This window comes from Vipera ursinii (assembly GCF_947247035.1).
Source record: "Vipera ursinii genome assembly, chromosome: 2".
Lineage (NCBI taxonomy): Eukaryota > Metazoa > Chordata > Lepidosauria > Squamata > Viperidae > Vipera > Vipera ursinii.
In genome coordinates this window covers 180,294,946-180,309,240 of record NC_139513.1, presented here as the reverse complement: position 1 = coordinate 180,309,240, position 14,295 = coordinate 180,294,946, and the positions used below count along the sequence as shown (strand labels likewise).

Below are 14,295 nucleotides of genomic sequence, written 5' to 3'. Positions count from 1 at the left end.
AGTAAAGTTAAAGTACTGTGCCCATCGCACTTGCTTTGGGGACAATTTGCGGGGAGTTTTTAGTGCCTCTAAATTTTTGTGATCTGTCCATACTTCAAAAGGTACCTTGCTCCATTCTAAATAGTGTTGCCAGGTTAATAAAGGTAAAGGTAAAGGTTCCCCCGCACATGCATGTTAGTCATTTCCGACTCTAGGGGCCGGTGCTCATCTCCGTTTCAAAGCCGAAGAGCCAGCGCTTGTCCGAGGACGTCTCCGTGGTCATGTGGCCGGCATGACTAGATGCCAAAGGTGCACGGAACGCTGTTACCTTCCCACCGTAGTGGTCCCTATTTTTCTACTTGCATTTTTACGTGCTTTCGAACTGCTAGGTTGGCAGAAGCTGGGACGAGTAACAGGCGCTCACTCTGCTACGCGGCACTCGGGATTCGACCTGCCAAACTGCCGATCTTCTGATCGACAAGCTCAGCGTCCTAACCCACTGAGCCACCGCCAGGTTAGTAGCCCCCACCTAATTGCGAAGGCCTCCTTCTCCCAGACTGTCCATCTCCTCTTGCCTTCCGCTTTAGGACCGGTTCAGCCACAAATAGTCTTTTTAAATTCCCAAAAAACACATAGTACAAGTTAGTGGTTGGCCAGTTCATCGTTTCCCCCCTCCCTTACCTGTTTTGAGTAGTTATGTAAGGGGTAGAGCAGACATGTCAAACACAAGGCCCGGGGGCCAGATCCGGCCTGTGGTTTCATGTGGCCCACAAAGCCATCCTGGAAACAGGGAGGGAACAGCCCCCACTGCCTTGGCCCTGGCCCAGAGACCCTCAGATCTGTCCCACTCCTGCCCAGGCCTCCATAGGCACCCTTGATGCAAATGATGTAGAGCTGGCCATGCCCACCCAATACACACTCTAGCCATGCCCACCCAGTAGGCCACGCCCACCCTGGCCATACCCACCCGGCCCCCTGAGGGCAACCGCAATGCTGATGCGGCCCACAATGAAATTGAGTTTGACACCCCTGGGGTAATCTCAGCAAAAGAGGGAATGAATTGATGGTAAAAATTGGCAAACCATAGGAAGCTTTGGAGCTGTTTGTGAGTCTTTGGGGGCTGCCATTCAATTATCATTTTTATTTGTGTGGGTCCATTTCGATGCCCTTGTCGGAAATTCTATAGCCAAGGTAATCTAATAGGGTTTGGTGAAATTCACATTTCGACAATTTGACATAAAGTTGGCATTCAATAGTTTCTTTAACACTTCTCTGACCAGTCTTACGTGATCAGTCATATTCGTACTGTATATCAGAATGTCATCAAGATACACCAGAACCCCTTTGTATAAATGTTCATGTAGGACCTCATTAATCAGCTACATAAATACGGCTAGGGCCCCCTGCAGTCCAAATGGCATGACTTTGAATTGGTAGCTTCCCAAGGGGCAGTTGAAAGCTGTTTTCCACTCATCCCCCTCCTTTATTCTTACCTGGTAATATGCTTCTGTCAGGTCTAACTTGGTGAAGACACTCCCCTTTGCCAAATGGGTTAGTAAGTCTTTCAGGAGGGGGAGAGGGTATTTATTTTCCACACTCACAGCGTTTAGGCCTTTATAGTCCACACAGACATGTAGAGACTGATCTTTTTTGTCTTTGAACAACACGGGGGCTCCCACAGTAGACTTGGCCCGTTCGATGAATCCCATCGCTAGGTTTGTATCCACATATCACTGCATCTCCTCTATTTCAAGGGGGGACATAGCATACATTCTTGGTTGGGGGAGTTTGGCCCCTGGTAACAGTTCAATGGAACAATCATTGTGGCAGAGAGGAAGTAAGGTATCACATTCTTTCTCACTAAACACCTCCACTAGGTCCTGGTACTAGCTGGGGATGAGCGGCTTGCCAGGTGGCCGTAAGGGAGCCATGTGCGCTTGCTCATTGGGTGGGCTAAAATCCTCTGTAACATCTGTTGAATCAATGGGGGGATCGGGCCCTATGGGTAATGTCACAGTTCTCATTCCTTTTTCCCACCAGATAAATGGCTTCCATTTGTCTAGCCAGGCTAGTCCTAGGATCACAGTCTCAGACATCTTTGGAGCTACTAGGAAGCGAATAAACTCTCAGTGCTCACCTATTTCCAGGCATAAGGACTCAGTTAATTGCATGACTAAAGTCAAATCTCACAGGTTTGGAGAGTGGCCTAGCCCATATCCCCAGTCTTAAGGCACATGACAGGCTAATGATGCATCAGGAGCAGCCAGTATCGACTAGCACTTTCAGGTATACTTGTGCCCCTGACTTAGGGATTATGACTTTAGCAGGGAATAAAAAGGGTAGGATGCATCGACTCACCATTGGGTAATTCTCCCTTTCATTGTCACTGTAGAAAGAGGGTAGATTGGGGTGGATCCATTCTGAGTTCCGGCGTCCTCCTGTGTGCGGGATGACCTGGACAACAGGTTCCTGTGTCATCCAGTTGGATTTCTCTCCCTTTAGCCACTGTGCAGGTCTCTTTCTCACTGCTGGTCCTGGTCTGTTCTGCAATTGGGGGAAGGGGACGGGGCATTTCACTGCTCGATGTCCCTGCTGTCCCCATTGGAAACACTTAACTGCCGGGTCTACAGGTGGCTTGGGTCTTTCAGCCATCACAGTAGTTGGAGATCTTCGTGGGGGTGATTGCCATTCAGGTTGTTCTGACATTGGCTCGGGTTCAGGTAAGAGAGGCTTCTTATAGCAGGTGAGTTGAACATCTAATTTCACCACTGCCTGGTACCATTCATGCAGTTGGTCAGGTACAGCTCGGTAGATACATGCCAGAGAAAGGTAGTCATCTAACCTTTTTCTAAAAAGATGAATTATGGATTGCTCAGGCCATCTCTCTATCCAACCGGCCAGCTTTCAAAACTCCCATACGTACGCCTGGGCAGGCTGGCCAGCTTGCTTTATCTTATGGATTTGCTCTTCTGCTCTGAGGACGATGGATGGGTCCTCAAATATTTCCCTTAGCCCCAGGAGGAAAAGGTGGGGGTCCTCCAATTAAGGAGCCTGCTCGTTATATAAATTGTTCAACCATTCAGATGCTTCTCCCTCTAGGCTGGATGCAATCACATCGATTATAGCACCTGGGTCCGGGTAGAGATGGGCCCAGCTATTCAAATGAGGGTGTACATGGTTGAGGAAGAAAATCAGTTTCTCTGGGTCCCCATCAAAGGATGCTCTGAAGGGTGGGCTCATTATTGGTTGCCGGGGGCCCCATTGCTGTTGGCCCCACTCTGGTTGCTGATTTAATGGCTGCCAGGGCCCCCACTGCTGCTGGCCCCACTGGTCCTGCTGTACGTTCAAAGGTTGCACGTTTGGGTCCTGCTGCTGCCACCCTTGCTGTTGTTCACCAGCTCCTGATCTCCAGGCTTCTGCACCACCCCCAGCTGTTGCAAGGTTTCCATTAGCTGGGGCAAGCTCACAGGTTGTTGGCCTTTCACTTGTGGGGGCTTTCCAACCTCCCATTGCTGCAGAGGCCCCAGGCTGGGGTCTTCTGTCTCTATGGGTCTGGTGGGCTTGGCAGGGGACCTGGGTCTGGCAGTCAGTCTGATCTGCAGACAGGATTTTCCACTCACCCAGATTCTCAGTGGCTGAAGGGCTGACATCTCCTCCCCATTCTGCTTCTGGGGCCTCTTGCCGCCCATATTCTCTACTGGAGTGGTTCCAGCTTGACAATGAGATAAGCTCAGTTATCTGCTGAAGTTTGGAGATCAGCTCAAATTCATCTTCCCACAGAAAACTATTTATTATTTCCTCTTCAGATGTTTCGCAGGCAATCAGGCCTTCTCTTTCCATCTTGAGGATTCTTCCCTGAATCTTTGCCAGCTTATCTCTCTTACCAGAGACAGCGGTGGGGGTTCAGGACCCCCTTTTGAAAGAAAGGAGATTCTGGCATGATTTCATGGTTCCGATGAATGAGACAAATCAAACAAGTTGCAAGCATATTATTTATCTAAAAAGTCTTAGTAATGAAACAAAACATCGACACTCATGGAGGGATGCCAGAATCTGAAATCTCCTCCCTCCAAACCCATCATAACACACACACAATCCCCGCCCTTATCTACATGTCATAAATCACATTATCCAATTAGTTTCACATATGAGGTCTCTCCTCCCATCCTGTATGCGGGCTTATCTTCTCAAAATAGACGTTAGAAAATTCCCTCCTGCAAGATTCAAAGTGAAGCAGTTTAAACAAAAGGCTGTCTCTTACATTGTCAGTGCAAAAATATGTCAATGTTTGCAGCATTGAAAGAAGATTTCTTAGGCTTGATAACTGATTTATTAGCAGATGCATTAGGAACTGGGAAACAGGAAATGGAAGGAGAATTAGACTAGATCTATCAAGTCAACTCAAACTATGCTAGAAGAAATAAAGTCCCCAGGGAAGTACATGTCAGATTTCTTAAAACATCTACAAGAGATGAGATTTTGAGAAGAGTAAGAGATGAACCTTTGAAATATAAAGAAAAAGAAACTGTAGTCCTCAAACAAATTCTTAGGAAAATAAGAGAATCTTGAAGAGAATACCAGTTTTTAACTAAAAAATTAATTGAAAAAGGAGTGAACTTTAGATGGTTGATTCCAGAAGGGATTTTAATTTACTGGGATACAAAAAGATATAAACTGGACACACCACTTAAAGTAATGGAATTCTTCAACAACCATAGAGCATTTTTGGAAAGAGGTGAACCTGAATCCAGTACAAAGAGAGAAACAAAAAAACCAGGAAGAAATGGCAGTAGAAGGAGCAGCCAAACCAAGAGAGGAGGAAGAAATTAAAAACACATATATAGAAGAAGAAGCAAGACCAAGAGATCACAGACAGATAAGATTGAATAGAAGATTAAGACCTAGATATAATTGAAAGAGATGGAGGAGAGTGGGATTTTGTCAATGAATATAAATGGACTAAATTCTCCTTCAAAAAGGAGAAAAATCTTTACATGATTACAAAAATTAAAAATGGATATGTCTTCAAGAAACACACATTAAGAGACAACATTGTAAGTTGTTAGAACAACCGAAAATTGGTAAACTTCACTTTGTATTAGCACTTCAAAAGAAAAGAGGAATAGTGTTATACATTAAAGAAATAATTAACCCCAAACAAATCTACACGGATGAAGAGGGGAGAATATTGTCTCGCACCCCAGGGGGTGCAAGCACCCCTGGTTCGGGAACCCCTGCTCAAAACCTACTGGAATCCTTTCAGATTCACCAATCTCTTGGCACAGACTTCATGCAGAAAAATAGAGAATTTCTCCTTGATACTTACTCATTGGGTGTGCCCTTTTGGCCACAGAACTGACCACGATTATCTGTTGGATAAATCACCTTACGAGGGTCTCCTTGTGTCCATGCTGAAAAGAACATTTAACTATATTCAACTAATTTAAGTCATTTATTTTAGGCATTGCCCAATTCCAAAATAACTTTTCTCCAGATTTTGAAGCACCATAAGCAATTACTGTAAGCTTTTAACATAACCTTTCATTCATGTATATATTTCATGTTTTTCTGGGAAATTAGGATAAAGGCATTGTGGTTTTATGTTTAGAGTATGTGAGATAATTTAATATGAATGTGCAGATTAATATGCATTAAGCTAGCTCTCTCTTTGTTATACTAATTCTTTTAAAGAATCAGGCACATGCACTGAATCATGCACCAAAGCTCACAAAATCCAGAGTAGTAACAGGAATCTTCTCAAATGACTATACTCCTGCTGAGAAATAGTCCTGCATATAATAAATTTAGACATCAAGGCCATCAATTTATTTATTTTTTTTATTGAAAAGTTTTAAGATACAATTTTCCTTTAAAAAACCCCCCTTCCCCCTCCCTCCTCCCCCCTACCTCCCCCCCTCCCCCCCTCCCCCCTCCCCCCCTACCTCCCCACCTCCCCCCTCCCCCCCCGACTTCCCAGAGCTAAATACAAGGTATATATATATAAAAAAGCAAACATAAGCAACCATATACTAACAACTATAAATTCTAAAATCCATCACTCTCTAGCTTATATAGGATAAAACAAACCTTGGCAATATTAAATATATATAAAAAACTAGAATAAAAAAGAAACACTCTCTAACTTATATAGTATAAAACAAACCTTAATAATATTAAATATATTCAAATACTACATAATACTTCTCAACCCTATACTTATCCTAAATAGCCTCCATCCATTTTGTCCATTCCATGATATAACGTTCTTACAAATAATCTTTCAAATTAACCAAAATCTTCACCACCTCAACCAAATCAGAGAACTTTAAAGTCAACTCTTCTAAGGCCATCAATTTATATATTACCAAGGAAGTAGCAGTATTTAATGCAACAGAAAGGGGAAATTATTAAATATATTTTTAGAAGTAATAATTGCAGCTATATATGTTTTAATTCAGAAGTCCCTAAACTTTTTGTCACCAGGGTCCACTTTTGTGGAAGACATTTTTTCCATGGACAGAGAGAGGAGGAGGAAGAGGGTGCAACTTAGATCCCTTGCATGCACAGTTTAGAATAGGGCTCACATTCCTATGAGAATCTAATGCCTGATGATCTGAGGTGGAGCTGAGGTGGTGATACTGCCACTGGGGAGTGGCTGCAAATACAGAAGAAGCTTTGCTTTCTTGCCCACTGCTCACTTCCAGCTGTGCGGCCAGGTTCCTAACAGGATTGTGGACCCCTGTCTTAATTCATTTAAATATTATTGAAATGAAATCAAATGTTTCTGTGTCCCAATGCCAGCCAGTATGGTTTAGAATGTGGCCCCCAATATTCTTCTCAAAGACCAAGTATAAAATTTGTTACAAAAAGGTCAAAACTTTGGTGCAGCAGACATTAGCAATAGGATTAAAGAGCAAACGATTATTTAAGATTTGATACCTTTAGTTGAATCCAACTTATTTTCTTCTATGACGATATACCTTCTTGGCTGTCATAATTCTCCTTCTCCATCTAATTTGATATCCAACTTTCAGCAACAAAAATATTATCTCAAGGCAGAAAAATAATAAACACTAGAATACATACCCACAATACCCACTGCAACATAGCCCCCAATTGCAACCAGTAGCAAGATACAGCAGATGATATCTGTGCAGCTCCTGGAAGAAGAAACAAGCTAAGTGAGAGTAAGTAACAATATATTTATCTTTGGTAACATGGTAGTTATTAGTTGGCTATTTGAATCAACATGTCATCATTCAAATTCAGACTTGCAATTAAAAAAAAAACCTTGAAAACTCTCTAATCAAATGACAAATAAACTATAGCCCATCTCAAGAATAAGGGACAGGCAAATATAACCAACCCATTCCTCCTTTGCCCTGTAGTGAAGATGGGGAGTGGACATTAACTCCTCAGAAGCAGAAACCACCACCTCTAATTTTTAGAAATGTACACAGGCATATTATAATGTTGATAACTATTATAATGATTCAGAGAAAATGGTATGTTCTCAAACCTGCTAATCCTACACACGAAGAATAAAATAGGAAACAAAGTAATCCAGATCTAATATCAAATAACCTTATTGGGCTTGCAGAATAACAGAATTAAAGAATAACAGAATGGGAAGAAACCTTGGAGGTCTTCTAGTCCAATCCCCTGCTCAAGCAGGAGACCCTATACCATTCTGGACAAATGGATGTCCAATCTCTTCTTTAAAAGCTCCAGTTGATGGAGTACTCACAATTTCTGGAGGCAAGCCATTCTACAGATTAACTTCTCATTGTCAGGAAATTTCTCCTTAATTCTAGGTGGATCTCTCTTTAATAGTCTTCCATCCTTTGCTCCTTGTCTTATCTTCAGGTGCTTTGGAAAATTGACTGACCCCTTCCTATTTATGACAGGCCCTCATATATTGGAAGACTACTATCATGATACATAACGTTATGAATCTTGTGATTCCTTAATTTAAAAAGAACTATTTCAGTATGAAATATATTCATCTACTTACTCTGCTTTCCATGACACACAACTTATCATTTACTGAGATACCTTTAAAAACAAAGCTTCCATCCTGTAGGCTTCCTACTGTTGGGGCAGGCTAAAGAAAAGCTAATCTAAGGTATTCTAGTATGTTTTTCCTGCATGGTATTTGCTGAAGTCTTTTCCTGTTAGTAATGTTTGAATTTCAGCCAGAAAAAACAACAATCACTTAGAGTGGTGTTGGATGATTATTTTAATTTTTGTTTGTAAGCTACCATAAATCTGAACAATGCTGGCAACATTTAACATTTAAACTAACTGATAAATACATATTATCAGAGAATAAGAGCAATCTCCATTCAATATCAAGTTATGAGGGAGCATGATAATAATTGGTTAAGATACTACAAAACAAATATTTGTCTGATCATCAAAATAAGGTAACTAATGTGGCCCTATAAAATTAAAATATTGGCTGATAAATTTATTTATGAATTGTTGAATATAAGATACAAATTGAAATGTGAACCTCTGATCATATGCCAATAATGTCGGTAAAATTATATTATTATCCTTGTATTATAATTAAATAATACTATAGCTATAAAACAAACTATGTCCATGCACAAAGCAAGGAGTGAAAGTAGAAAAACAGCTTTAACTACTAAGCCCAACCCATGCATTCCAAAGAAATGATCCAGACTTCTAGGCTCCTGGATTTTCAATAGAATCATCCTTGCGTTACTTCCCAAAGGAAATCAACAGATGGCAATAAACGGTCACTCTAGACATAGTGCACTGAAAAATAACAGCACAAATGACCATGCAATACTACTCTCAAACCATTCACCAACAGGGTAATCTTACCTGTCATAAATGGGGCCTTTGAAAGTTGAGTCATATTTATGTGGTGTCCCTAAAAATGAGATTGTCGAGTTAGACAACTTATAGAATTCAAGAATATGTATACTGGGTATTTTATTTCCACTATTCCAGTAAGATAAAGATCACTGGGCAAATTCTTTTTGGAGTTCAATAGTGGCATGACAATTCTCAGCTTAATTTCTGGAAATTCTCAAGACAGAAGCACAGGAATGCAGAAAATATAAACAAGCAGGAGGTGTGGGATGACAGAGTATGGAAAAAGGATGGTGGTAGTGGGGTGCTGTAAAAGAAAATCAGGATTTGAAGTATCACTGTATATAAGTTTATACCATTTTTCTATTTGTTCATAGGATGTGATCTACTTGTTATGACTGGCATTGATTCCAATATAAAAAAGGTCCCAGTTCTTAACATGTTTATCCAAATCTCTGGAGAGTTTCTACTAACTTTGCGCTGTTCTTGGAGGAGGGGCAATCTTGATAGATTGTGTCTTCTATTTTGCTCCTTCGAGATATAGGAATTTGAGTGAAGGGCAAAGTTATGTTCACATTATTTCAAGTTTACAATATAATTATTTTTTCTCAAAATGCCTGCTTTTTTTGCAAACACAGAAGCATCATTGTGCTATTTGAGCACAGGATTATTATTTTTCCCCAGTCCCATGATTGACAAATAACTGAGGAACCTACACTTGGAGAGTTTCTATCATTGCATAACATTAAAGCTCAAGGATATAAACAGAGCTCTGATCAATTCTAGTCTCCAGCAGTACTTTGACAAATTACCTGGAAATGGAAAAGTGTGAGTTTCTATATCTATGATTTTTCTGCACATTTCAGTAAATCATAATACTAAAGATGAGAATTACTGCTGTTGCCAAAATGTCTGCTTGTGTTTTATTATTATGTCCATTATAAACTTTTCCTTCTGTCATGCTGCTTTCTTTGCCTCCACAAAAAGCACTTTGCCACTCTTCACCAACTTGATGCCTTTCAAAAGTGCTGAACAACAACAAAGCAAAGCAGAGGTGACGGTATTCCAGCTGAGCTATTTAGAATGCTAAAAGATGATGCTGTTAAAGTGCTGCACTCAAAATGCCAGTAAATTTGGACAACTCAACAATGGTCACAGAAAGAAAGGCAATGCCAAAGAATGTTCAAATTACCATACAACTGCATTCATTTCACACACTAGCAAGGTCATACTCAAAATCCCTACAAGCTAGGCTTCAACAATATGTGAACCAAGGTTTTAAAGAGGCAGAAGAACTAGAGATCAAATTGTCAACATTTGTGGGATTATGGAGAAAACTGGGGAGTTCTAGAAAACATCTACTTCTGCTTCATTGACTATCCTAAAGCTTTTAATTGTATAGATTACCACAAACTGTGCGAAGTTCTTAAAGAGATGGGAGTACTAGAGCACTTTACTTGTCTTCCGTGAAGCTGTATGCAGGTTAAGGAGCAACAATTATAACTGGACATCAAACAACTGAATGGTTCAAAATACAGAAAGGAGTATAGAAAGGAGTACAACAAAGTTGTATATTGTCACCCTGCTTATTTATCTTCTATACAGAATACATCATTCAAAATGCAGAGCTGGATAAATCAGAAGCTGGAATTAAGATTGCCAGGAGAAACATGCTTTCGAACTGCTAGGTTGGCAGAAGCTGGGACGAGTAACAGGCGCTCACTCTGTTACGCGGCACTCGGGATTCGACCCACCAAACTGCCAACCTTCTGTTCGACAAGCTCAGCGTCCTAACCCACTGAGCCACTGCGTCCCAACACCAGGCAACTACAGGCCAATTACCTGCTTACCAACAACTTTCAAATTGCTAACTGGTGCGGTAGCTGATGCAGTACAACAGCATCTAGTTGAAAACAATCTCTTTCCACCCAAGCAGAAAGGAAACCGCCCCAATAGCAGAGGAACAAAAGATCAACTCCTAATAGAAAAAATGATCTTGGAAAACTGCAAGAAAAGGAAAACCAATCTGAATGTGGCATGGATTGACTACAAAAAATACCTAGAAATAACAGGAATCAGTAGAAACATCAGAAAATTTGTGCAAAGATCGATGGCACAATGGAACACAGCTGCAGGTCAATGGTGAAAGAATGGGAGAGAGTAGTATCAAGAGAGGAATATTTCAAGGAGATTCCTTATCACCACTACTATTTATTATTGCACTGTTTCCTCTGTCAACAATACTGAATAACTCAGGACATGGCTATCAAACATCAAAAACATCTCCCAGACTATCCTACCTCCTTTACATGGATGATCTGAAGCTATATGGAAAAACATCATCTGAAATAGAATCGCTGCTCAACACTGTCCATATATATCACCAAGATATTGCAATGGAGTTTGGGTTGGACAAATGTGCCATGCTTACTATCAAACAAGGAAAAATAGTGAAAACTGAAGGAATCAAGATGCCCCACAAAAATAACATTAAGACTCTAGATGAGGAAGATTACTACAAATACTGGGTATCCTTCAAGCTGACAACATCAAGCACACTGAAGTCAAGAAAAAGATTAGGCAATTCCAGTCATTAGATACACAGCTGGAATAGTGGACTGGATTCAAGCAGAACTACCCTCTTCTTTTTTTTAATTTATTACGAATTTTATTATTTAAAATATTTAAAAACTTTGGACAAGGTGTTAATGGTCTGACATTCCTTCTTGTTTTACATCATTTTTGTGTTTTATATACATTTTATATACATATCATTTATATACAATTATACAATATTCAATCTTATCGTCCACCTTATTCTAGTAATATGTGAATTCAGCATCTTATATATCTCTATTAAGACTTTCCTTTCTGTTCCCACCATAGGTAAAACTTATTCCAAATTTTGTAATAATCTGACTGATCTTTATTTTTTATTTCCAAAGTTAACTTGTCCATTTCTGCGCACGCCCATATTTTATTTATCACTTCACTCTCATCAGGTATTTCACTATCTTTCCATTTCTGGGCAAATGTCATTCTCGCTGCTGTGATGATATTTATCAGTATATATAACTGTTCTTTGCTATGTTTCTCTGTTGTTATGCCAAGCAGGAAAAATTCTGGCCTGTATTCTACTCTCCGTCCTGATATTTCTTCCTAGCCATGTCCATATCCTTAGCCAAAATCTTAGCATCTTATTACAGGACCAAACATGAAAATAAGTGCCTAGTTCTTGGGAACACTTCCAGCAACTAGGGGATATTGTTTTGTACATTTTGGCTAACCGTGCTGGAGGGAGATGCCACCGGTAAAACATCTTATATAAATTTTCTTTGTAAGCTGTGGCCAGTGTTATCTTTTTATTTGTGTCCCAAAGTGTTTGCCATACATCAAGATCGATACCATGTCCCACATTCTTAGCCCATATCAACATCGTATTTTTTACTTGTTCTTTGATCATTTTATAGCCCATTAACAATCTATACAATTTCCTTATTTGCTTCTCATCTGGCCCCAATAAGATTTTATCCAATGCGGTTTCTTGAATATTTATCCCCCCACTCCTTCTTATCTTTCCCATATCGTGTTTGTATCTGTAAGTAAGCTCACCATTCTAATTTTATCCCTTGTTGCTCTAGTTCCTGTCTGGATTTCAATTCTCCCACATCATTTATAATATCTTTATACGTAGTGCTGTTCTCCAAATTGAACAAACTATCAAACTATCGCCTCCAGGGTAGACAACCAGACTGGTACTTTAATGTAATTTTGTTTTTTAATTTTATTCCAAATTCTGAGTAGCGCTTGTCTAATTCGATGGTTTTGAAAATGTTGATATAGCCCTTGTTTCTCATTCCATAGGAATGCCTGCCAGCCTAGTTGCAAATCATGGCCTTCTAAGATTAATAATCTTTTATTCTTTAAAATTATCCACTGTCTAATCCAGGTTAGCGTTGCTGCATGGTAATATGTTTCCCAGTCCAGTAGTCCAAAAACCCCATTTTCTTTAACATCTTGCAAGACTTTCATTTTAATCCTCGGTTTTTTCCCTTGCCATATAAAATGTAGTGTTAGTTTGTTCAAGTTCCTCAAAAAATTTGATCTAGTTGTATAGGAATATTTTGGAACAGGAATAGAATTTTAGGTAGTACATTCATTCTTATGACAGCGATTCTCCCTAACAATGAAAGGCTCAAGTTTCCCCATCTTTCCAGGTCTTCTTTTATTTATTTCACTATTTTGATTGAGGTTCATCTGGCCATAATAGCAATTCCTAGGTATTTTATCTTCTTAACTATTTGTATGTCCATAATCCTAGTCAAGTTTTCTTTCTGTTTATACGTCATATTTTAGCAATCATTTTAGTTTTACTCTTGTTTATTTTCAGCCCAGTGGCTTCTCCATATTTATCTAGTTCTTCCAACAGTTTCGGTCCCAATTGTTGTGGATCCTCCATAACAAAGACCAAATCACGGCGCTAATTTTCTTAGATGCTGAAAAAGCTTTTGATCAATTGAATTGGCAATTTTTGATGAAAGTTTTAGATAAAATGAATTTTGGGGATAAATTTTTGCAACCAATCAGGGCATTATATCAAAAACAAACAGCCCGAATAATAGTTAATAATAGCTTGACAGAAGCATGTAATATTGAGAAGGGTACAAGGCAAGGGTGCCCGTTATCGCCTTTGTTATTTGTGTTAACATTGGAGATATTATTGGTAAAAATACGGAACTCGGAAAGAATTAAGGGTATACAAATTAGAGATCAGGATTATAGACTGAGAGCGTTCGCAGACGATCTGGTTGTTACAGTGACCCAGCCAGAGAACTCTGTTGTGGACCTGATGGAGATAATAATGCAATATGGGAAGGTTTCTGGATTTAAAGTTAATGCACAAAAAACTAAAATTCTGGCTAAAAATATGACAGTATCGCAAAAGGCTCTTTTAGAAGGGTTAACTGGATTTGAGATTGTTAAAAGGGTCAAATATTTGGGGGTGCTTTTGTCGCCCTCTAATACAAAGTTATATAAAAATAACTATGAAAAATTATGGGGAAAAATTCAAAAAGAAATGGAGAGTTGGGAAAAATTGCAATTGTCTTTGTTGGGGCGAATCGCAGCAGTGAAAATGAATGTCCTGCCTAAATTTTTATTCTTATTTTATTCTTATTCTTAATTTTATTCTTATTCTTAAGAAAGATTCTAATCTGGAGGAATGGCAGAGAGGTATCAATACATTCATTTGGGCAGAGAAAAGGCCACGAGTTAAACTTAAGATTATGCAGGATACTCGTGAAAGAGGTGGTCTTAAAATGCCCAATCTCAAACTATATTATGAAGCTGCTGCATTAGCAGGAATAAGTGATTGGATTAATTTGACACAAGAGAGATTATTAAATCTTGAGGGCCACGACTTGTTGTTTGGCTGGCATGCATATTTGTTGTATGATAAGAAGGTAGATAATG

General features: G+C 39.6%; 1 protein-coding gene across 4 annotated transcripts in view; it reads right to left on the bottom strand.

Moving 5' to 3' along the window:
- The window catches only part of SLC44A2 (solute carrier family 44 member 2 (CTL2 blood group)), a 173,419-nt gene that overhangs the window by 124,883 nt on the left and 34,241 nt on the right, over positions 1-14,295 (bottom strand). For 3 of the 4 annotated variants that reach the window (XR_014491645.1, XM_083355835.1, XM_083355836.1), the window contains exons 2-4: positions 8,833-8,881; positions 7,066-7,139; positions 5,306-5,390 (exon numbers count right to left, since the gene is read on the bottom strand). Coding sequence is in view for 2 of the 4 variants with exons in the window: in XM_083355835.1 (XP_083211961.1) it covers positions 5,306-5,390; positions 7,066-7,139; positions 8,833-8,881 (208 nt within the window). In the remaining 2 variants the exon portion in view is untranslated. The remainder of the gene's footprint in view (positions 1-5,305; positions 5,391-7,065; positions 7,140-8,832; positions 8,882-14,295) is intronic. The other variant, XR_014491644.1, reaches the window with a different exon arrangement.